Consider the following 23,196-nt stretch of genomic DNA (forward strand, 5'->3'; position numbering starts at 1 on the left):
AAACATAACAATAGAAAGCTGATCAGATGTATTAGTAGTGATGAAATCCTATGAGTCTGTGATTTAAAAATGTGTTAAGGTCAATGGAGCAGTTGTTTGGATTTCAAGCACATACACATTTTTACATTTTCTTGTAGACTGAATTTTTCACTTTTGTATGTATTCAATTATAATTTATTACTTTTTTCAGTGTAGGCCTACATATTGTTATACTGTCTACCTGTGTTACCCTGAAATAATATGGAGGTTTTTCACTTTTCTATCAACAGCAAAATTAACTTAAATGCCAAAAATGAAGATGTAAAATATATGTGGGGGTTAGTTCAATAAAAAACTGTTCTCCCTTTGGAAAAACAGGGTCAGGTTGTATATGTGTGACCAACTGCTGAGGTGTAGCTAGAAGTTGCCTGAGCTTCTTCAGTCACATTTCCATTCAAGATTACGGTAATGCTTCTCAGAAGGCTTTCTGGAGGCGAGCCAAAATAAACCACTGTCATCTAGTGGTGAATGTGTATTACTACAAACACACACAACAATGCTGCATTTACCTGGGCAGGAAAGTAGGTCTAATTTCTATTTTTACAGTGCATTTTCTCTATGTAGACCAATATCAAACATCACACATGTGGACGTTTTTGAAATTGACTTTTTTCAATGGACATGCAGTTTCAGTTGTGTTTGGTACATGTATTCTAATAGTGTTTACGACACAACATAAAGGACCTCGTCTGAATAGCTTATGTCTTAGTACATGACACTTCATGAGGATTTCCAGTATGTGCCACCAGGGTTTAATTGAGCCATGTGAAGACGTTGTGAAAGTAGTGGAGAACAATCTTAAAAGCTTTTATTATCCACATATCCACATACTTACTTCATCAACATCTTTACAAGATGCTGATAAAGTACGCTGAATAAAATAGCCCTATTATTTTGGCTTGACCATTATTACAAATACATATTCTTTATTTAAATCATTATTTCCTTGTATGCTCTCTGCTTCTCCCTCAGTATCTGTTTGCATCACAGAAGCATTGCCCCGGGACAGAAAAAACACCCAGAAACACGCAAGGTAGCCCGGGGTGGAGTCAGCAGCACCAGTCAGTGAGCTCGGCACTGTGATTTCCCTGGTCTCCAGATACACACGGCTGTTCGATAGACCTTGACCAGAGTAAAAAGTGGAGTGAAAACAAAGGACATTTAGGAATATTTCCAAAACATTTAATCGCTTTATTTTACAGAAGATCACTGAAACAGCAGGTAAGTGAAAGCAGGAAGTGCCCTGATAATGGTTAGCTCCACACTGCGGTGTCGCATTGAGCAGACAAGGCAGCATTGCTATGATTTTACCATGTAGTTAAGACATTGTTCAGCTGTATTTCAAATCTACGTTATCAGACATGTGTCCACTTTATTGTTGGTTTCTTTTGAAAGTAGGTCGCTTTGATAAACCCTGTGTTTCCCCCTATATCAGCGATGATACGTATAACTTTAGCGTTAGCTCCCACCGGCTGAGAGATGCGCTGTAGCGTCAGCTGAAAATCATCGAGGAAACCAACAAAACTCAGTTTTTTGTGTCGGTGTGTGCTCCTGTAAATTAACACACATTGGAGCTTACCCCGCAGTATTCAAACAAGGTTTATAAATGGTTAATGTGAACTCAAACTTAGTACCCTAACCATAGGACTTTTCAGAGGTTTGACTGCTGAGCCGTTGTCAGGACGGGCTGTAATGGACATGTTCAGCTAGCTCACTTTTCATTGTAGTCCGAGCTAGCTAGTTAGTATACCTGCAGTGGTGTAAAGTAAATCATGACAGTACCGTACTAAAGAACAATTTTGAGGGACTTTACTTGATTATTCACACGTTTTACTTTGTTTTTCTACCCCTCTACAATTCAGATGTAAATAGTGTGCTGTTACTCCACTACATTTATGTATTACATTAAGTTACTTTACAGATTTGGATTAATGATGTGAAATATAATCAACACTTAAATAAGACTTTAGCACGTGCCAAGTAATCGAAAGTAGCTGCACCTTTACTAGCTTTTATAAACACATTAACACATCACTGATTGTGATCAAAACATATTATATGTTTCTGCCGTCTTGCTGAAATAGGCCAATCTTGGGATTACTTTTACTTTTGGTACTTGAGGTGAATTTTGATGCTTATAGAGTACTTAGTACTTTCACTTGAGTAACATTTTGTAGGTCTTTTACTTATAACAGAGTATTCCTACACTTTGGAACTGAGAGATCTGAGTACTTTTTCCACCTCTGTATTATAAACATCTTTTATTATTCCTTAAAATTGACATAGCAGCTATTCAAACAACATTAGATGTCATGACAGAGTAGATCTTATGTTCAATCTTGTTTCACACATCTACCTACATCCAAATCAGACTATTTAGGCTGCCAAATCTGGCCTAAAAATATTTATTCCTCTAGTATTGTAAAACATAATCTGTTTTTAAGCAGAGTAAGTATTTCCCACTGAAAATTGAATTTATTTAATGATTCAGTCTTTTATTTAGATGTTTGTCTACCAAATATATTGGAGGGGATCTGAAAAAGGATCTGTGTGGCATACTACCACAACTAAATAATAGTGGAAACCCTGAAAAGAATAGATTAAAAAGTATTTGAATAGTTTCTTATAATTTGAATTGTTTAGACCTAAAGAAAATCCCAGTAAACTTTGTACTACACCTGCCCCCCTAGACTTCAGTTTGACGTTAAATATATAGCATGAGGTCCAATTCATATACAATATTTAGGCTGCTCGAATTAAATGTGGCACTGTATTTGAAAGTTGTCTTAAGATATTCAAATTATTCATATGAAGTCCCCACTTTGGAGCAATTGCAACTAACACTTCAAATGTTTGATTACTCTGTGGGTTGTTTTAGTGGTTTATCTATAAGATGGTAGAAGTCATCTAAAATGTCCATCACAGTTTCAGTTTGCTTATACCGATTAAAAAAAGTTACCTGGACCTGCTCCAAGTATTTCATCACTGTAATCTCTGAGAGTAGACAAGACAGCCATTATCCTACTTAATGAAATTGTTCCTGAGTGCAAGCAACAGTCTTGTTTAGTGTGCACTTCAGTAAGAATATCACATCCTAAAATTAGCTAAAGCTTTTAATAAGATTGTACAACTCAATTGTTCTTTTACGCAAAACTGTCCATGCAGAACATTTCTTGGTTGCTGTCTTGACTCAGCTGTTTCCCCTCCGTGTTTAAACAGTAAAATAAGGAGTTGTCATTTTAGTCTTGTTTGAACTTAATTAACAAGATCCCACTAAATGGTCCCACTATAACACTAACAGATGGTCACCAGACAGAGCCCAGACACACTCACTCATTCATGCAGTGCACTCATCTGTATTGACAGTAGTAGATGCGGGTGTGGGGTGCAGTCGGAGTGTAAGGAGGGGAAAGAGAGTTTGATTAGAGGCCGTCAGAGGAGGGCAGGTCTGGGCTTGACAGGAAAGTAAGCTAAGAAAATTATGGGTCTAAAAAAATGGATGTGAGACATGGGTGAACAAAGATTACATGAAGGTAAGTGTTGCTCTGTGATGTCATCTATAAATCTTCAAACCCTCGTGTTTGACATTGAGAAAACCTGTCAAATTTCACTACAGTGTAATTTACTGCAGTTCAAATACAAGACATTGATTGGACAAGATTCAATCTGTTTTATTTCAAAAAGGGATTTTTTTTAACCATGTTAGTGAAAGTTTTTCACTTCATTCACTTAGTGGATAAAACACTATACTAAATGTTACTATGAATATTCTATTAAAAGAAGAAGGTTTTGCTTCTGGAAAAGTGTTCAGTGTTGTAACCAGGTTCCAGGGATGAAGGGTGGTTTCTAATTTCCAGCGTTTTGGCCGACTCTCAGCTCCTACTCAGTGCTTAGTCATGGATCTCTCTGCATGCACATGTAATAACTCAGCTCACTGATTGTGCCTACACCGCTGATCTAATGCTCACTCCCCCATGTTCTGCATCCGCCTTGTAATTTCTCATTTGTTAACAGCACCTCACAATGAAAAAGAAAGTTGGCTTTTATTTCAAGCTAGAGTATAAGTCTGTGTCCTCTGTGCAAACTACAAGCCTCTATTGTACTTAAACAAAGTGTATTTTAATTGTACACTGAACTTTTTTGCGGAATAATGCTTGATAAACAAATCCTGATATTCCTGAATGTATGACCTTAAACGCAATAGTAACCTTTTAAAACCGTATGTTATCTCTTAAATCAGTGGTGTTTACACTTTTAAAAAAGATATCAAGGGCTAAAAGCAAAGCCTCCATCTGATTTTCCTGTCTTTACTTATCATACTGGCTCCAAACCTTGTGAACTTTAGGAAATTGGCATTGGTAATCCGAACTCAAAACAAAACAATTTTTTTAATATGCTGCACAAAAAAGGACACTGTCACCAGAAGAGTCTTTTGGTCACCATTATCTTTACCAACACATTACTTTGGGCGAAAGCTTAACATTTGGTTCATGGTCACATGTTCAAACTGAGTGTACAGTGAGTGCTGTATGAAATGTATTGAATAAAACCAACTCTTTCTGTGTGTAATTGTCATAACTGATCTGAAATCTGCTTTCTTTTGCAGCATGGGGGTCTATGAGGAGAAAAAGGAAGCATGTGGAACTGTCTGCCTGAAATACCTCCTGTTTGCCTTCAACTTTCTCTTTTGGGTAAGTTTTATTCTGGCATAGTTGAGTTTAACTATCAAAGTGCTTGTGCTGAAGTGCTCCTAATGCACATGCATGCTTCCCGGAATGCACTTATGATCATGCAATCTCTTTTTTGTGTTGTTTTATTTGGGTCATAATGACAAAGACACATGCTGAAATCTTAAAACACAGTGAAGCTAAAAGGGAGTCAGGTGGGGAGGGCAAGAAACACAGGCAGTCAGACAATCTGGTTTTAAACAAAGCATAGGTTGCTCAAACTTACTGTGTTTGGAGGCGAAAACAAAGGGAGGATAATACTATCATTTACAATGCTGTATTATTCGCACAATTTACAGACCTGATCTCCAGATATCAGCATAACTAACTTAACTTAAGTATTTTATCCGAAAATACAACTAAAATGATGTCAAAATAAAATAATTGTAACCCAAATGGTAATAAACTAGTTGATCCATTGACCGGTATGATATCTGGAATACATACCAGATGAAACTCTTTCTAAACCCTTCAACAGAGCCTTCCTATTCAGGCGGCAGATTAATGCATGCTGCTATTCCAGGAATCAAAGCCAAGCTGCATACTTTTACAGAGGACACAGAGCCCAATCCCCCAAAACTTTCCATTATCAAGAACATGGTGTTCCAGTAGAAAAGCTCTACAAATAACTTAATCATTTGGATGTTTTGTGTGGAAAAAGAGTCAAATCTCAGCACAGAAGCAAAGGAAAAGTGACTCTTATTCTCACTTACTCGGTGTGAAATCACAGTTACATCTTTTCCCATATGTGATAATCATCTGGCTGCCAAAGAATCAGATCTCTATCAAACTGGCAGGCTAACCATACTGTACCTTTTCTGTGATGCCAGAATTACAACCAAATATTTCCGGATATTGCAGTTATTTTCATCAAGAAAATGAAATAAGCACTAAACACTTCATCAAAAGTATTTTACACATTTCATGCCCTGTTTTCTTTTTATGTTGTTTTGGTAGGTTTATGACTTATGACACAGAATTTTATAAAAAAGTGTTATAGAAGTTTCAGCAGCATGAGCTAGTTCTTCTGTCTCATGCTGGTTGCTAAGGGGATGTTTTTCCACAAAGTAATATCAGTTGTTGATAATTATTCATGCATTATTTTGGCCATGTTGAGTTTGAGCTTAGCAGTTTATCAACACTATAAAGTAAAATATTACAAAATGTATTCAGTTTGGGTTGTTTTCAAAGTATAGATTTGACGAATAAGTACGTACATGTATCACCCTTGGAGGTTTCAGGTTGAAAAAAAGGTTTCAGATATTTTTCTGTGTCTCGTGCTTAAGTGGATTCATGGATCCAGATCTGCTGTGAACATACACTTGTAATATTGAAGGCCAAGGAGTTCAGTTTGAGTGAACAGTGCAGCACATTGACTGCATTGATAGTGAATACACTTTTTTAATTCATGTGCATATTGTTTTACATCATTTGAGAATTCTAAAGCAATGTAGTCAAGTGTTGTCCCCTCAGCTTCAAGACGAATTGCAACTAACCCTGTTTACTTCTAAGAAACATAAATACATCTGTAGGTTTCATGAATAATAATAATATACCCTCAAACATTCACTTCATGGTCCTGTAGCCTTTTTAAATGTTCCATTGATTACCTGTGGCTGCCACTAGATGTCGCCATTTCTCTTGTGCAGCTTTTGCTGACACTTGGACAAGATTGACCAATTCCTGTATCCTAAATCCAGTGCAAACATCTTAAACGGAAACATGTTTAATTTAACTTTGGTTTTATGTAACTTTTGATTCATGAGAAAAACTTTGACAATCACTGACACTTGGTTTGCACTTTATTGATAATATTTCTTAAGAAAACACTTTGTTTTATAGTTGCACTCCTCCTGCTGAAACTGCTGCACAACAATTTCCCCCTGGAAAAATGACCTTCTATGTCAAGTCAGTGTGCATGTCTAGAAATGACACCGATGCACCCTATTCGAATTTGATAAATAAAACAACACACTAAGATATTCAACATATCGTGTAATGTAGCCTAAGTTAATACCTGCTCCTCCTCAGTCACCAGTAAACCACTGTGGTTAGTGATTAAAACGGTAAGTAAGGAGTGTTTCCTTGCTTATCTCTGCTATGTGTCCCTGCCTCACTGTCTCTGGGTGTGCCGTACAATCCCTCTCACTGTCTAGCCTCTGAAGCCTTCGCCTTGTCTTTGTATAAATTAAATCTAAATTAGGACAGCTGTTAGATTTACGGCTTTGGCGCAATGACAGATTTCTGTTGCAGTGCTCTACCATCTGCTGACTCGTCACTCTTGATATGTCAGTGATTTAATTTTCCCAAAAGAGTTTTCTTAGATGATGCTGAAGATGTCAGACTATGACAGTTATATGCTGGATGGAACCATTGATATTTTATGCTTGCCTATTGTATCCTCAGGGTTTCGGATTTACTTGGTGCTTGATAAACTCTCAGACTTTATCCTTATTATTTCTCTGTCTTGCTTCTCAAAGCGTTTTTAAATGCTTCTTCCCTACAAAAGAATTTCTGAAAAAAGATCAGATTACAGGAATGCGATTAACTTAATTTATAGCGTGCCAGTTGCTGAGTAAATAAATCATTAAGTCTTTGATTTTTATAAATAATCATAATAAAGCTTTATTTATATAGCGCTTTTCATACAGCACAAATCACAAATTAAAACCAACAACAAGAAATTCTCCCTTAAACCCAAACTTTTTAAAATGACTTCCATATATGACAAAGAAAAGTAGCAAATCCTCTCATTTCAGAAGCTGAAAACAGAGCATGCTTGGCAATTTTTCCAACCCATCATCATAATATTGATGCAGCAGCTCAGTCTGTAGGGCTTTGCTGAGGACGTCCCAGAACGGGCCAAAAACTGAGTGTGGACTGGTACCAGGTGGAGGTGCCAGTTCCCCGGGTGCTGTATAATAGCTGCTCACTGCCCCTTATGCAAGGATGGGTTAAATGCATACTGTACATGCGTGTGACAATTACAGGGGATTTAAAACAAATATACTTGTTATAATAGTTGCCAAATGTATTGTATGACTATCAATTGACTGCTGCTGCTGTTGCTATGCTTTTCAGCGGTCAGCTCATGCAGAATTAACTTGCAGAATTAACTGATTCAGGATCAGATTATCTCATGTAACAGCAATTGGTCCATTTTATCATTTCATATCAAACCATTTGATCGTCATTCATTTCTCCTCTTTTGTCACATTGAATCCTGCTTGAGTGATAAATAATAGACACCTCTTTGTCACACTCGGGATTTGTCTCTTTGTGTGCTGGTTTTTAAAGTAGCAGACTCTGGCTCCTCTTGAACCGGTCCCCTCACAGATCGGACTCTCATCATGTGCTCTTCTTCCAGCTGGCAGGCGGCGTAGTGATGGCGGTGGGTGTTTGGACCTTGGTTGAGAAGAGCGACTACATCAGCCTCCTCTCCTCCAAGACCTACGCTGCCTCCGCCTACATACTGGTCGTGGCTGGAGCCATCGTCATGGTAACAGGCGCGCTGGGCTGCTGTGCCACCTTCAAGGAGCAGAGGAGGCTACTGCGAGTGGTGAGAGATCACGTCAGGGTGGAGATAACAGAAGCTGCATAACATACACATTTAAATATACTGAAGTGTGTGAAACAGAAATCATTTACTGTGCTACCTACATACATATGCTTATACCTTCATTATATATTGACTCCTATCACATCCACCACTCCCCATTAGCTGACAACTTTTTTATCACGTCCAATTGTAGTTTTATGAAATGGTCAGTTTTTTACATTTGCTCATGTTGAGTTTACTTTTATTCCCAGTAATAACAAATATTTGAACTTGCCCTTGTGAATGGACAGCATACTAAATTAAACGTAGTATATTCCACCACAAAAAATGAAAATACCTTTACCATGCAGGTGTGGGATAGCCTGAGGAAATGTTTTTTTTTTTTTCAAGGAATGTGCTGTGCTCAAACTTTGTCCTTGCTGCCCTTCACCAGCCTGGGTAAAAACAAAGTAAACCCTGGTATCACACACACTTCATTCAGTGTTCGACAGGAAGGAGTAACTTGTACTCTGGCACACTTTCAATTTGGTCTCCAGTGAGATGGCTAACTATCGTTTCATCGGTGTGTTCTGCATTGACTCGATTATATGTTAAATATTCTGAGTGATTCTGTGCACAGAAAATGTCTCGAAATTCCATATTCTTCAGTAGGGTGTACATCAATTAACCTTCGTTCGTTCTTGGCATGTGAATGGTTTTAGCTTTCCACCCTGTATGAGCCAAAAACTAAATGTGGGAAACCTTATATAACTTCCAAAAATAATAGGTTGTTAGAAGGACATTGTGATGTCACACACACAGCACCGCCCGAGGTGTCAGCCTGACTGGGTTCAGTTCAGACGAAACAAAAACTTCATACAGTAGGAGCGTGTGCTTGTGTGTGCGTGTGTGTGCTCTTATTTGTGTTGGCACTCGCTGCACACAGCACAGGGTTTTGCCAACCCGCACTAAATTTGCAGAAACACTGTACTATTCACAAACAGCTCAGGCTCTCATCCACAACATTCTTACAAATGTATGCATGCACACCTCTGTGGACGCAGCTCAAGTGTTTGTGTTGTATAAGCTTTGCGAGAACATGTCATCTTTGGCATTTTCCACTTTTCACCAGAGACTACAGCAATTCGCACAGCCAGATAACTTCAAAAATAAAGCCAGTATCCACCTAGTCTATTTTTATGTATCATTAATAAGGAGCAAAAAGGTTCTAGAGGGCCGGGAAAGCATCTATAACAAAGTAATGGCACTTTTTCTTTTACATTTCACATTGTAAACAAGAAAAGCATTGTTGTTTGTTGTTATTATTTGTCAGTTAATTTTAAAAATGCAACTATTGTTGTATTTCTTACGCTCAACATTTATTTTTATTTTGAAAAAGCAACATTGCAAAACCACTTTCATTCGACTTAGAACTTAATATCCAACTTCTGGATGAGTGGAAATCTTCAAAGACAGTAGTTGATGAAAGCATTTGCTAATAATGGGGCTAATATGACAATCACAACCAAGAGAAATTTGCTTTATATTTTTTTATTTTAAGGAAGTCTGTTATTTTTGTCCATGTTGAATATTAAAGAACCCAGGGCAGCTAGTATGGGGATTTCTTTAGGCTGTAAATCATATTTGAGAAGAGTAAAGATCTATCCGTACACTCTAAATAAAGTCCCCACTGTCCGGATGATTTGATTTATAACCCAGCACTTGTGCACTGACTGGGATGTGTTCACCACCTCTCGTCCTGTGTGTAGTTTTGAAACGCTCGGTGCATCCCGAAGCGTTGAGATTAGGTCGATGTATCAAAGTGAAGGAATGAACTTGTCGGCAAGGAGAGATGCTATCGGGATTGTTAAAGAGGGCAAAGATAAGGGCAGGTGAGAGGGGAGGGGGCAGAGCAATTGTTTTTCTGTATGTGGAGAGTGCCTGCTACCTGCTGAGAGTACATGAGAGCAGCTGTGATTGTCTGTCCTGTAAGAAAAGCTGATCCAGCCATAACATCACCAGGACATCTGCAGCGGGAAGGCCTGCATAAACTAGCTGCACTAACCTTACCTTAGATTAAAGGGACGGCCGTATCGGCTGTTAGCGATGATTGTACTAAATAAAGTATGAGCAAGGTCAGTCGAACAAAGACATGAAGAAGAAAACTTTCCCACGGGAAGACGGGTGTGTCTGCAGCACACAGCTTTATTGTTTTGCGGGAGAAAAATGACACAAGGGTGTAATGACTCAGGGCAAAGAAGGAGAAAGTGTTTCCATCCAAATGACAGAGCTAAATGGAAATTTTGTCAGAACGGAGGCAGTTTGACTCACATATTACAAGTCTGAGTGTTCTTTGTAGATCTGCCTTACTTTCTTTCTGTAAATATCTCTCTGTGCCTTTTGTTAAAGAAAAAGAGAAGGAACCCTTAATCGTCCCCCAGGGGGGAAATTTACATTCTGCATTTGACCCATCCTAGCGTTAGGAGCAGTGGGCGGCCATATGTACCGCAATGTAAGTTAAGACATATAATACAACTTTATTGTTTGTTCACATGGAAGTGTGTTGCATCAAAAGATCCCCCGAATAACGTGAAAAAAAAAGCATCTGTCAGGTCTGTATTTTACTAATCGTTTTTCACTTTCTCCATCTCTGCCATTTAAAACATGTTTTTTTTTAATATTCAATAAAGTTACAATCTAATTTGTAATATTAGAGCTGCAACTAAAGATGGTTTATTAAATGAACTGATTAATAGTTAAGACTACCTAATGACAAAACAAAAGTAGTAGTAGTAAAAAATGTTTGCCATATGTTCCGGGAGCCCAGAGTCTTTGATATGTTGCTTTGTTCAAACAAAAGTTTAAAATCAAACAATATTTGGTTTTCAACTTCTAAAAATATTCTGGATTTAACAAATTATAAATCTATAGACTTAACATTTCAGTTCAAATGTAGGACTTATGTAAATTAAGTTAGGGTTCTTTACATCAGGTCTTTTGCATAGATTGTTCAGCTTTCGCAGGTTGTGAATGTGCCAAGCAAAAATAATTAATTGCACCTGTTGTCTATTTTTAAAATCATTTAAAGTATTGAAAGAACTGCTTCATAGTCCACTATCTTTCAGGCTGCTCAGCTCGCAGTCCGCCTGCTCTACAATCTGATGAGTCTTATGACTTAGTGATGATCATCGCTCACCTTGGAGGACAGACTGAGGCTGACACAAGGGCAGGAGAGACAGATGAGAAGGTTCAGTACTCCGTGCAGACTGACATTAAAGTATCCACATAGTTTATAGTTTGAAATCTGTGCACAACTTGCCTGTGTGTTTTGAATACATGGTGCATTTTTGAGAGTTGAGATCGCAGCCATGAATCACAGAGAAGGAATGAACTTGTCTTGAGGGGTTGAGGGGGTTCGCAAGAGGTTGCCAAAGATGGTGAAAACTAACGTGTGTGTCTAAAGCAAATTCATGAAGTGATGTTGTTGCATTAGTGCTTTTAACTCGTTAGAACATCTTTAAATAATTGTATTAATTACATTCAAAGGATCCATTATACTGCAGCTGACATCTCATGCCTTTATTATGAATTAGTGAAAGACCCATTTATCAATGGGCTGCTGCCTGCGCTCAAGAGGAAGCTTATTTATTAACTAGAGTATATCACTGAGACAACACCAGGAGAGGCCACTTCACTTGCATCTTTTATCTCTTTAATTTATTTAAGTGTAAAAGGTATCTTTGGTAGTTACTTAGTTTGTTAGTAGATGGACAGACCGTATTTTGATTTATTTTTTCCAGCATAAATGCCAAATGTAATTGCTTTCTGTTTTTCTATGTTTTGTGTATATTGATTTCTTTATACAAACAAGTTGAAAACGTCAATTTTCACGTAACGAAATTGTGGCATACATTTAGAAATAAAATAAAAATGTTTATAAACCAAACAATAATTAAATATTAAAGAAAATAACCAGCAGATTAATTAATACAAAAGGGTTATTCTATTTTTCATAAATCAAAAATAAAACTCATTGCTCGAGGTAAACAGCAATGAGTTTTATCATTTCTTTTAATGTCAGAAGATATGAATAAACGTTTATGAAACATAATGTTAGGCTTCCAATCAGCTATCAGAGCAAGCACGTATTTTATGAGTGATGTGGTTATTGAAACGTCGACTGGTAACTAAGTGTGTTCCAGAAATTCTAATTCAGCCCAGCAGGGGACAGATTGATCACGTTCCTATCACTGTAATGAAGAGCAGCATGTTGCAGTGAAGAAATGCGTCACTGCCCATCAGACGGACTCCTAGCTGAAGGTAGTCTGATAATCACCAGCTGCTGGATAATGGAGTCTGCTTTTAGTTGAAGTCAATTTAAAGTTTCATTTGATGAGCTGCATGTGGCCAAAGAGTTCTTCATAAAAAGGTTGCAGGATGACTCCTTTCAGAACCAAAACTTGTCCAAATGTTATCTGTCTGATCAAAGTCACCTTCAGCGTGAGACCTACTCGCTCAGTAATTGTTAAAGGTGGCGGTACACTTCTGATGAAGACGGAAATACAAACACAGAGCTGTATACTGATGTGTTGGAATTCTTGCTGCAGTTTGATGTCGGAGGAAAAAATGTGGTAGGAAAGACGGACACAGAAACTGTTCAAATATTTTCTAACAACCTCAGCAAAACGAGCCTGTGTTTACCATGGGGTGTTAGACATTTTGTAGTTCAGCCAGGAAGTGTGTAGCCAATGCAGACTCGTATGTACATATGACCCTGCTGAGAGGCGTTTGGCAGTAATTACACTGTGGCCTTAAGTCACCTGGGAGCAGAATGGCAGCTCAGATGTATAATAAGTCTGTGTGTGTGAGAGAGAGTGTGTGTGTGCCTGAGATCAGAAGGAGATCTCTGGAGTCCCTGCAGTCTGTAATTCAGCCACCTCAGCCTCCACCAGCCAACAACATTTTCTCTGCCACGCTCCGTACACACCACTGCCAGTGTGGGATTGGCCTGAGAAGCATGCTTTAGTGTTTGGAAAGAGAAAACGTGGGCAGAAGAAAAACAGTACGGTAGAAAAACTGGCCTTCCACTCACTCACCCAGGTGTTGTTTATTAGCTGCAACTGAAAATATATTTTGTACAGATGAGTAATTAATTAATTATTAGTTATATTTCTGAGAAAAAATTGCAAAAATCTAAAATAAATTGGCATCTAAATCTGGCTGGCAGATTTAGATGCCATTAATATCAATTAAACGTGTTATACCATATTTGCTGATGGACATAAATATTTTGTATAATAATAAATGAAATAAGTTGTGATAAAGTTAAATTGTCTCAATAAATTAAAGTTATTCTGAGTAACTATAGATAAAAAACAAATATGTTTATAACGAAACATACACATTTAAGTCTGTACCACTATTTCCCTCTTCAGCAAACATATCTTTAAATCAGTTAAGTTGCTTTTTGTAGGAACTGGTACGAATCAGATCAAATCCTTGCAGATGAACAGAATCAGACGTAGGTTTACATATAGGAGGAATTTGCTTTGGGTATATGTAGTGCATTCAAAGACAGAGGAAGAAGTTATCGTAGCAAAATAAAATAAATATTGGATTGTAATAACAGCTATTTAAAAATGTTTTAAGACTATTATAACAAATGAACAATATTTACACAACATATTATTATGTGAGAAACAGTCAATGCTAATAAAATATGACCAACTACATACTGTATTCAAAGTGCTTTGCTGATTTAAGAGAGGTAGTTTGGAGAAGAAATGTGCATCATGTACAGGATTTACACAAACAAGAAGTTGGTCGCAGATGATGTCATATGTTAAATAGTTTACTCAAACTTCCCCTTAGTATGAATTTAGTATCTTTCTCTGTTGCCATGTCAACATGGCATCAAAGTGTATCTGAGAGTGTGTTCAGCATTCAGCCTCAGAGCCTGTGAGAGATTTAATCAGCCGAGCTATCGAATCAAAGAGCAGGTCCACTTTACCGGCCTGATTTCCTCCCTCTGATAGCAGCAGGCTGGAGGAATTCAGGTCAAGGTTTTACTTTGATAACATCGTCTTGTCTTTAATTCTGAAGAAACTTCTGCAGACCTTCACTCTTAACTCTCTCAGGCCCGGTCACGAATCAGACACCGGAGATAAACTCTAAACAGCAAACCTCTCTAAAGGGCACACCGTGTGAGATCCAACTCTGAGGAACAACTCTGAGTTCTGCAGTTTAAGGCTCTAATAAATCAACTTTGGGGAAAAGAGCTGGATGTTCACATACAACCATTTTAGAGATGCGGTTTTAGTGCCATTTGCTTAAAAGTATGTTTGGACTGTGTTAGCAAAATTGTTCATGTTATTATATTGTTGTTATTATACTATTAACACTCATTTAGTCCCACCAGTAAACCTTAAATCAATCCTCAACATCAGCCCTGTAATACATCTTACTTTTATACTTATTTTTTAATCTCGGTTCTACAATTAATACATTTTTCTCGAGCTGTCAGCAGAAAACCAAGCCAGGCAGTCACACTTTTATTATTCATGAGCATTGTTTGCTCTCAGTTTTTTTCTTATATCGACTATGCTCACAAACCTGCACTGCAGTGGATCGACTTTTCCATATTTTAATTTCTAATTAACATCTTAATAACACTGGGCCAGACTTTGGCCACTAAATGTTTTATTTCATTCAAACCAGCTTTCTAGCAGACTATAAATGCTCCCACATGAGTTTGTTCAGCCACCTGTTGTCTCATCACATTACCTTCCACTAACCAGGCTTTCTTCTGCTTCCCTGTGTCCTCAGTACTTCGTCCTGCTGCTGTGTATCTTCCTGTTGGAGATCCTGTCTGGCGTCCTGGCTTATATCTACTACCAGCAGGTAATCCCCTTTACGATAAAAAAAAAAGGAGTCTCTTCCAATATATTTTACAAGGTACCTGGGGATTTGATCTGTTAGTCAGGTTGTATGTTTGCAATGATGGAGCAGCAGCTGACAGGTATGGGAAGATTTATTGATTTCAAATGACAAAAAACTATTTTTAAATTGGACACAGATGACAGGATATATTTTGAGTCACAATACAGTCTTTGCTGAGTTGTGTTTGTTTTTATTGTTACATTTTGTGACTTCTGACATTTTTTAACCTTCCTGGTTTGGACGGACATATGTCTGTCCTCCTAGTGTGTGTGTGTGTGTGTGTGTGTGTGTGTGTGTGTGTGTGTGTGTGTGTGTGTGTGTGTGTGTGTGTGTGTGTGTGTGTGTGTGTGTGTGTGTGTGTGTGTGTGTGTGTGTGTGTGTGTGTGTGTGTGTGTGTGTGTGTGTGTGTGTGTGTGTGTGTGTGTGTGTGTGTGTTAGGGGTGGGCGATATGAGGTAAAATTCATATCACGATATTTTTCACTGTCCAGACGATATCGATATTATATCACAATATATGAGGGGGAAAAAATCTGAATCACATTTGAATAGCCCTTCTTAGTTAAATGACATTGGTTGAGGCAAAATATGTATTTTAACATCATAAATCGACTTGGCTTACTTCGCCGTAAACTCTCTCCCGACATTCCAAGTAAAGTTGAGGCAGGCATTTCTGGCTGAAGTACTTGCGGCTCGGGATCTCGTACCTTGGGTCCAGAGTTTGAAGTAACTTTTTGAAACCCACTTTCTCCACAGTTTGGATGGGTACCATGTCCTTCGCAATGTGATGGGTTATAGCCTCCGTGATGTCTCTCCATTTCTTGCTTGTCCGCTCAGAGCGAGTACCGGCAGCGAATGATGTTTGTAGTGATTGCTGAAGCGATTGAGTGGAAGTCTGGCTTGTCTTTGGTCGAGCTCCTGGGCTGATTGCTTCTCGCATTTTGATGCAATCTGCATATTCTCGTACATGCATCGTTTTAAGGTGATTTTAAGGTCGTCTTCTTCTTTTTCTTCTTCTTGTTGTTTTGGATCCACTATTGCTAGCACTACTTCCGCGCAGCAAAAAATGCTTGCAACGTCCGCTCATAAAAATAGGTCTACACCGTAAACCCTCAAATTGTGGCCGAGTGCTTTTATTTACTTAGGCTGCACATCGAACTGGCCTTTATTTGGGGCAGGCTTGTATATGGACCAGGCCTTTATTTCTTGCTTACCTTCTGTTGTATTGTATTACTTAAATCAAATAAGGGGCATAATTACAGTAGGCTAATATCATTCACTGCATATGCATTTAGCGTTGTGAGTCTCCTCACTGAAAAACCATTCCGCTCAAGCCAGCCCCTGCTTGCTAGAAGTTACGAAATCAGTCACGGGGGAAAAGATTTCCAAAACTTTGTTCTAAACACGCTATTATGCTTATCGCGGACTAAAAAATTCCGTTTCACATTTACATTCATGATTCTACTAGACATCGTGATGTCCTAAAATAATGTCATGATTTTGGTCGTTAAAGTTGCTTTCGTGTTGCCTGTGGAGTCTGGATTGTTCACACGTCTTGCATGCCCTATAAGGAGCTCGTGGAGCGTTTTTGTATGGAAATGAGGTGCACGAGAACTCTGTGCACAGCTGTTTTAGGAACAGACAGGCTGTTTAGGAACACGTCCAGGCATTCATTAATCCAGCGGAGATCTGTTGTTAGGTTAATCTTCCGAAGCCCGTTTGAATATACTTCAGAAGACAAAGAATGTTCGACAATGCGACCCAATATGAACGCCAATTTATGAATTTATGAATACTGCGGTATCAACGACATCTCAAAATTGTGTGTGTGTGTGTGTGTGTGTGTGTGTGTGTGTGTGTGTGTGTGTGTGTGTGTGTGTGTGTGTGTGTGTGTGTGTGTGTGTGTGTGTGTGTGTGTGTGTGTGTGTGTGTGTGTGTGTGTGTGTGTGTGTGTGTGTGTGTGTGTGTGTGTGTGTGTGTGTAAAAGCTCTTATTACTCTACTGAAAAATCAATAGAGCTTGCTTGACACATTGTGTGCCTCTTAATCTGAGCACTAGTCAGAAGAGTTCAAAAACGACTGTTTCCATTCCCACATGGCCTTTGCTGTGATTTTAACCACCGCATAACCAGCATGATAAATCAGTGTGTGGAGATTTTTGAAAACATATATCACTCTGGACTATTTTATTCTGGGATCATCTCGTCCAAAATGAATTAAAATGTTCTCCTGGAATACTGTATCAGGATCATTTGGATGCTTTTTGTTAGTGTTTGGATTGAATGACACTCAAACGGAGCCGTTAAATAAATAATAATCATAAAATCTACTCGCATAAGTTAAACACTGAAGAGAGTACTAAACACTACAAAATGCACATATGTGATTACTGTCTGTCTGTGCTGTAGTTGATGTAAAAACCCAACTAAATCCGACAGTCTGTGAGTTATGACTGACTTCAGGGCAGGTAGTTGCAAATGAGAAGGTTTTTACTCATCTAATATTAATCTGACACTGCACCAGCGTCACCCCCTCCTCGACTCGTCTGTAGCTCAGCAACAGGACTTTTCTCAGTCTAGAGGTGCTCTGCCTTCATTGTAACATCCTCATTCATAATACACAACTCTTCTGAACATGAGCAGTCTCTGTGCTCCGCTGCTGTTTCCTAAACACTTTAAAGCTCCCTCTGCTCTTCCTCCCTTGTTAATTGTTCCTGATTTCTTAATTTGTTGTGATAAGTTTACATTTGCTTTTAATTGCAAGACACCAAACACACTTATTGAAGCAACGCATGTTAAACAGCCTCACTTAAAGGGAAGGAACAGCAGCAGCAGCCTGGACCTGCAGATGGAAACACATTGCCTTCTTTAGGCAAAGAAAGCAATAGCTGCTGAACTTCATAACTTGAAGGCAATAACGTTTACATCTGCAATGACATATATTTTCTCAAGCTGTTCTTCATGTGTGAGTTTCCCTTTTAATACTGCTTCTATCTTTGTACAGTATAGCCTGAGATAAACTTTAACACGCACCTGATTAACAGAGCAAAGCTTACTGTGTTTGTTGTCTACAGTAAGCTGTACTGAACCCAATAGCTTGTTTATAGTACAGTTCTGGTGACCTGAAACACATGAAGAGGCTTTTAATAGTAATAGTAAACATGTGTAAGTTCAAGAAAGGAAAGATGTCAATACCAGCTATTTAGAAGATGTCTGCAGCTGAAGCAGTCAAATCAGCAGATGCTACCCCGCTGTACAGCTCAGTTTGTTGGAACCATTTGCCGAGTTTCATCCTCTCTGTCTCCCCCTTTCCACACTTTCACTCGTATAAAGGCACTGGAAACCCAGACATATCTTTAACAAAACCTACAGCAGATGCTATTGCCTTTTCTTACCTGTAGGTGGTGCACAATGTTGCTGTTATTTTTGATGAGACTAGCCAGGCCAGCTGCAGTGTTAGGGCGATGGCTCTTAATAGATGCTTAAACTCAGGTTTGCATTTATTTATGTGCTTGATGCCATATAACACTGTTCTCTCACACACTGGCTGTTTCTTCTTATCGAGCCATCTCATACTGCCGCAGTGTCTCCCAGACGATCAACAGGTGAAATGAAACGCCCTCTACTTTCCTCTTTGTCTTCCCCTCTCGTCTCTCATCTCTCTCCGCCCCTCCCTTCATCATTCATTCCCTTGATATCTCCTTCACGCTTTGATTTACAGTGGTTTCCCAGCTGGCTTGTTGCCATAGAAACTGAGCCCCCCAGACCTGCCGCTCCTCCAGTGTCTGCCTGCTGGTCTTGAGAACAAAAAAACAAAAAACATAAAGACTTTCTCTGCCTTCGCCCGGTTCCGCTCTCCTCTGCTCCTGTGTTGTTAACCTGCTGTCCATGACGTGTATCGTCAGGACGGCTTTGAATCCTGCGTGCTATCAATCTCCTCCATCAACAATTACAACACATTTCATCACTTGGTCATGCTCCAAGCTGGCCTGAGATTTCTGTGTTGCTATGTAGTTGGCTGTTAGTTAATATAATGTGTGTGTGTTTGTGTGGCAGCTGAATGAGGAGCTGAAGCAGAACCTGAGGGAGACCATGACCCAGAAGTATCAGCAGAGCACCCATGAGCACATCACCGGGGCGGTGGACAAGCTGCAGGAGGAGGTAAGAGTCTAAATACCAGGATGTAGCGTGGCATGGATACAAGTACCAATCATAGAAGGTGGAGGTTCAGGCTGAAAGCAACAATTATTTACGTTATCACTTAATCTTTTAATGGCTTGGTCTATAAAATCGTGAAAATGTCCATCCCAGTTCTCAAAGTTAAAGTTATATTTTTACATTTCTTATTTTGTCAGTCAAGACTTCAAATAGGACATTTAAAATCACAACAAATAAAGCAGGAAGTCTACTTATTGTAGAGGCTGGAATCATTTTTACATGAATGTGTCATTGAATCTGTAGCTGAAGTACATTTAATTGTATTTTAAACATCAACTCTTGAATGATAACAGATTTTAAAGAGTGCAGTTTCTCTTTGGACCAAAACACATTGGTCACCATCATTTCTTTTAAGCGAACAGGAGCTTACGTGTGTGTTTTCATTGACTCTCAAGAGGCTTGATGATTGGTTTTGGTACCCTATCATCCCATCAGATTAGAGATTTTGGTGATGAGGGCGAGTCAAAAACAAATCCGATTCCAGTCCCTGAGTCTTCAGCTAAGCATGATGGACTTGTCTTCATCCTGTTTTGTAATTCACCCTCTCTATGCTTATACACGACAGCACATGAAGGAACGGATGGATGTGAGCAGCAGTCGAGACTTCGATTCATTTTTTATTCTCAGTTTTTTAAATATGAGTTGCCCCAGGCTGTTAGACGTCAAGGAAGTTTACTACTCCTACTCCAAGAAATTAGGGGGTGAGGGAAAAATAGACTTATGTAAGAATCCAGATTTATTTTTCTGTGATTCTTTATCCATTCACAACTTCCAAAAAAACATTTTAAGAAATGTTTCTCTTTTAAAAATCAACCCAAATATTGCTACTCAGGGACAGTCATCCTAAACACACGTCTAGGTCTAGTTTTATAATGTGATTCTGTGTATTCAGTTTCTGATTAATTAAAAGGCATCTAGCTAAAGACAATAACACTGTTATTTATGAATCATGAACCCAAAGATTGAAATTGATTCTGGAGATACAGAACGATTTACGCCCCTAAGCTAAGCAGCCGCTCGCTGTAGCTCTTTATTAACCATACGGATTTCAGAGTAGTATCGATCTCCTCGTATAACAGCTGGTGAGAAAACAAATGAACCAAAAATGTCCAACTATTCCTCCAGCAAATGACTTGCTTATTTTCTTCAGTGCAGTAATAAAATGTTTCCTAGTTTGTTATGAAAATAATTTAACAATGTCTTTTCTATCAAAATGGTCTAAAGATAGGAAATGTCTTTCTGTGTCTCCTGTCAGTTTAAGTGCTGTGGCAGCAACAGTTCATCAGACTGGGCTGAGAGCGTGTGGATCCGCTCCAGGGAGGCGCAGGGCCGCGTAGTGCCTGACAGCTGCTGTAAGAGTCTCACTGAGCTCTGCGGCCGCAGGGACCACCCGTCCAACATCTACAAGGTGGAGGTGAGAAGAGGATGGGTGCTTTACTTTACACAGCGGGGGGGATGGATCAGTATTTCTGTCATGTCTCAGCATGTCAGCTCTGAGATGTGTTATGGCATCGATGGAGGGAGTATTCAGAACCTACACTTAAGTAAAAGTACCACACTGTAGAAATACTCCATAGAAGTCATGTTACATTAGTAAAAATATATAGTATAGCCAGGAAATAGTACTTAAAGTACTTCAAGTATAATAACTTAGTGCAGAAAAATGCCCCCTGTTTGTGCATAAGATACTATCATATAATAAATCATTGAAAAAAGTAATTGTTTTCCCCTGGATAATAACATAAACTGATAAAACAGTTGATCAATCAACACATTATTTCTGATCAACTTATGGTTGTGCTGTTGATGGTTAATTTAAATTATCACAAAATATTTTTTTAAACTATGTGTTTTTTTTATGCAGAAAACATTGATTTAAAGCTGTCAGATACATGTAGTGGAGTACAATATTACCTGGAGTAGTGCAGTAGAAGTATCCTGCACTAGTATGCACAAGTGTAGTATTTCCTCAATATGTACAGTAGTATTTGTAGGTACTTGTACCTAGCTACACTTCAACATTGTAGAAGAACAACAGAGATAGAAGCTTTAATATCTGAGCGGTATACACAACATTTGTTTGCCGTGAGACTCCCACATCAACATTGTCCTGTGTTTTCATTTAGGGGGGGTGCATCACCAAACTGGAGAAATTCATCCTGGACCATCTGAAGATCATCGGAGCAGTCGGTGTTGGGATAGCCTGCGTACAGGTGAGAAATAAAGTCGACTCTTCTTACAGTTTACTCAACACAAAGATCAAATAAACATATATCCATGGAGAGTTTGCTAAATTACCTTTTTCTTTTCCTACCAACCAATCCCCAGGTCATAGGAATGGTGTTTACATGCTGCCTATATCGAAGTCTAAAGGCAGAGCCGTACTAAAAAGAGAAGCAGAGGAAGAAACGTGTGTGGGAGAGGGAGGTACTCCTTCAACACATGCCATACTCAAATAGCCCATAGGTTCTTTTCTTTTCCATGCACATAGGGGAAGGGAAATTTTGGCGAGGGATCAAATTGCACATCTGAGGAACCCATTTTAGTAAACAAAGGGTGGAAAAACACTACAAGGTTTTTGAAGTAATTAGGCACTCAATTTGCAGCCTCAGCTACATCTTCAAGATCACTGCAAAACCCTCAGAGAGAAACTGATGGGAGTTCTAACAGAGATAAATTAGTGTGGGACAGCCTCCTAGGGACTGAAACATTGTAGTTTTCTTCCACTCTGATTCCCTGGATGTGCAATTGTTTGTGGACCAGGTGCTACACCCTAAAGTGCTATTAGGATCAGTGGAGTAAAACTGGCACTTTGCAGGAAATGTAAACCCTGGTCCCAGCAGCGAGCTGTAACAAGCCCGCCCACTGGAGCGCCCTGAAACTGCAACAGCATTTTGATTCCACTTAAAGTAGCCAGTCATGCATTTCAAATATCTGTTCATTAGTGGCTTTTTAAACTTTTACACTGTTTGTTTTTATATTTTGTAAATGGTTGTTTTTAACATTAGAGGTGCTTTTCTTGTGAGCTAAAGTTTTTACCTATGTGTCATATTGTCCGATCATGTTTGATCATATCATTTCTGCCACCCCAAGTTGATCTTGATAAAGTCATTATGGTAATGTTACATTCAAGCAGTGCCACTAATAATGCTCATAAGGAAGTGCCTCATGTTAGCGCCTTTTTTGTACAAGGGATTTATCCACTGATGCCAAAGTTGTCAGCTCTGTGTAAAGGACCTACTGTCTCTCTTCCAGCCTTATCCACATTACTATTGATGTCTCTCTTTTTAGATTGTTTTTATAAATTAACATTTGTTTACTTTTCTATAGACCATGAATATATGATTGTATTTAACAGACACATTGGTAGGACATGATAGTCACTCACTGTTAAGCATTGATATTTTCCCCATGTGCCTCAAAGACGACACTAAATGAATCTGCTGTATTTCTGTCTTTGTGATAATCCTGGATTTATTTGGGTTTGAATAAACATTGGTTAACAGTAACACTTTGCTTCTATGTGATCTCTCGGCTAAAGTCAGGCAGTGTTTAGAAACTTGGAACGGTGTAACAAACAGCATATCCATTTCTTATTCATTGTAACTGATATTTTCAATAATGTTACTGCACAAACGTCCTTCACCTCATGTTGTCAGGGCACTTAATTAAAAAAACTGTACACAATTTTTGTGTAAAGACAAAACCATGTGCCTGTAACCAGTGGCCCTTACACAAT

At 38.7% G+C, this 23,196-nt stretch overlaps 1 protein-coding gene across 1 annotated transcript; it reads left to right on the forward strand.

Annotated features, from left to right (window-relative positions):
• Positions 1–1,039: 1,039 nt before the first annotated feature.
• Positions 1,040–22,966, forward strand: LOC134863462 (CD151 antigen-like). The gene is made up of 8 exons (XM_063881996.1): positions 1,040–1,260; positions 4,646–4,730; positions 8,134–8,325; positions 15,130–15,204; positions 19,296–19,400; positions 20,713–20,871; positions 21,584–21,670; positions 21,786–22,966. The coding sequence occupies exons 2-8, from the start codon at positions 4,647–4,649 to the stop codon at positions 21,843–21,845; spliced, it is 762 nt and encodes a 253-aa protein (XP_063738066.1). The 5' UTR covers positions 1,040–1,260; position 4,646; the 3' UTR covers positions 21,846–22,966.
• The last annotated feature ends 230 nt before the right edge of the window (positions 22,967–23,196 follow it).

This window comes from Eleginops maclovinus, chromosome 4 (assembly GCF_036324505.1).
Source record: "Eleginops maclovinus isolate JMC-PN-2008 ecotype Puerto Natales chromosome 4, JC_Emac_rtc_rv5, whole genome shotgun sequence".
In the NCBI taxonomy this organism is placed as follows: Eukaryota; Metazoa; Chordata; class Actinopteri; order Perciformes; family Eleginopidae; genus Eleginops; species Eleginops maclovinus.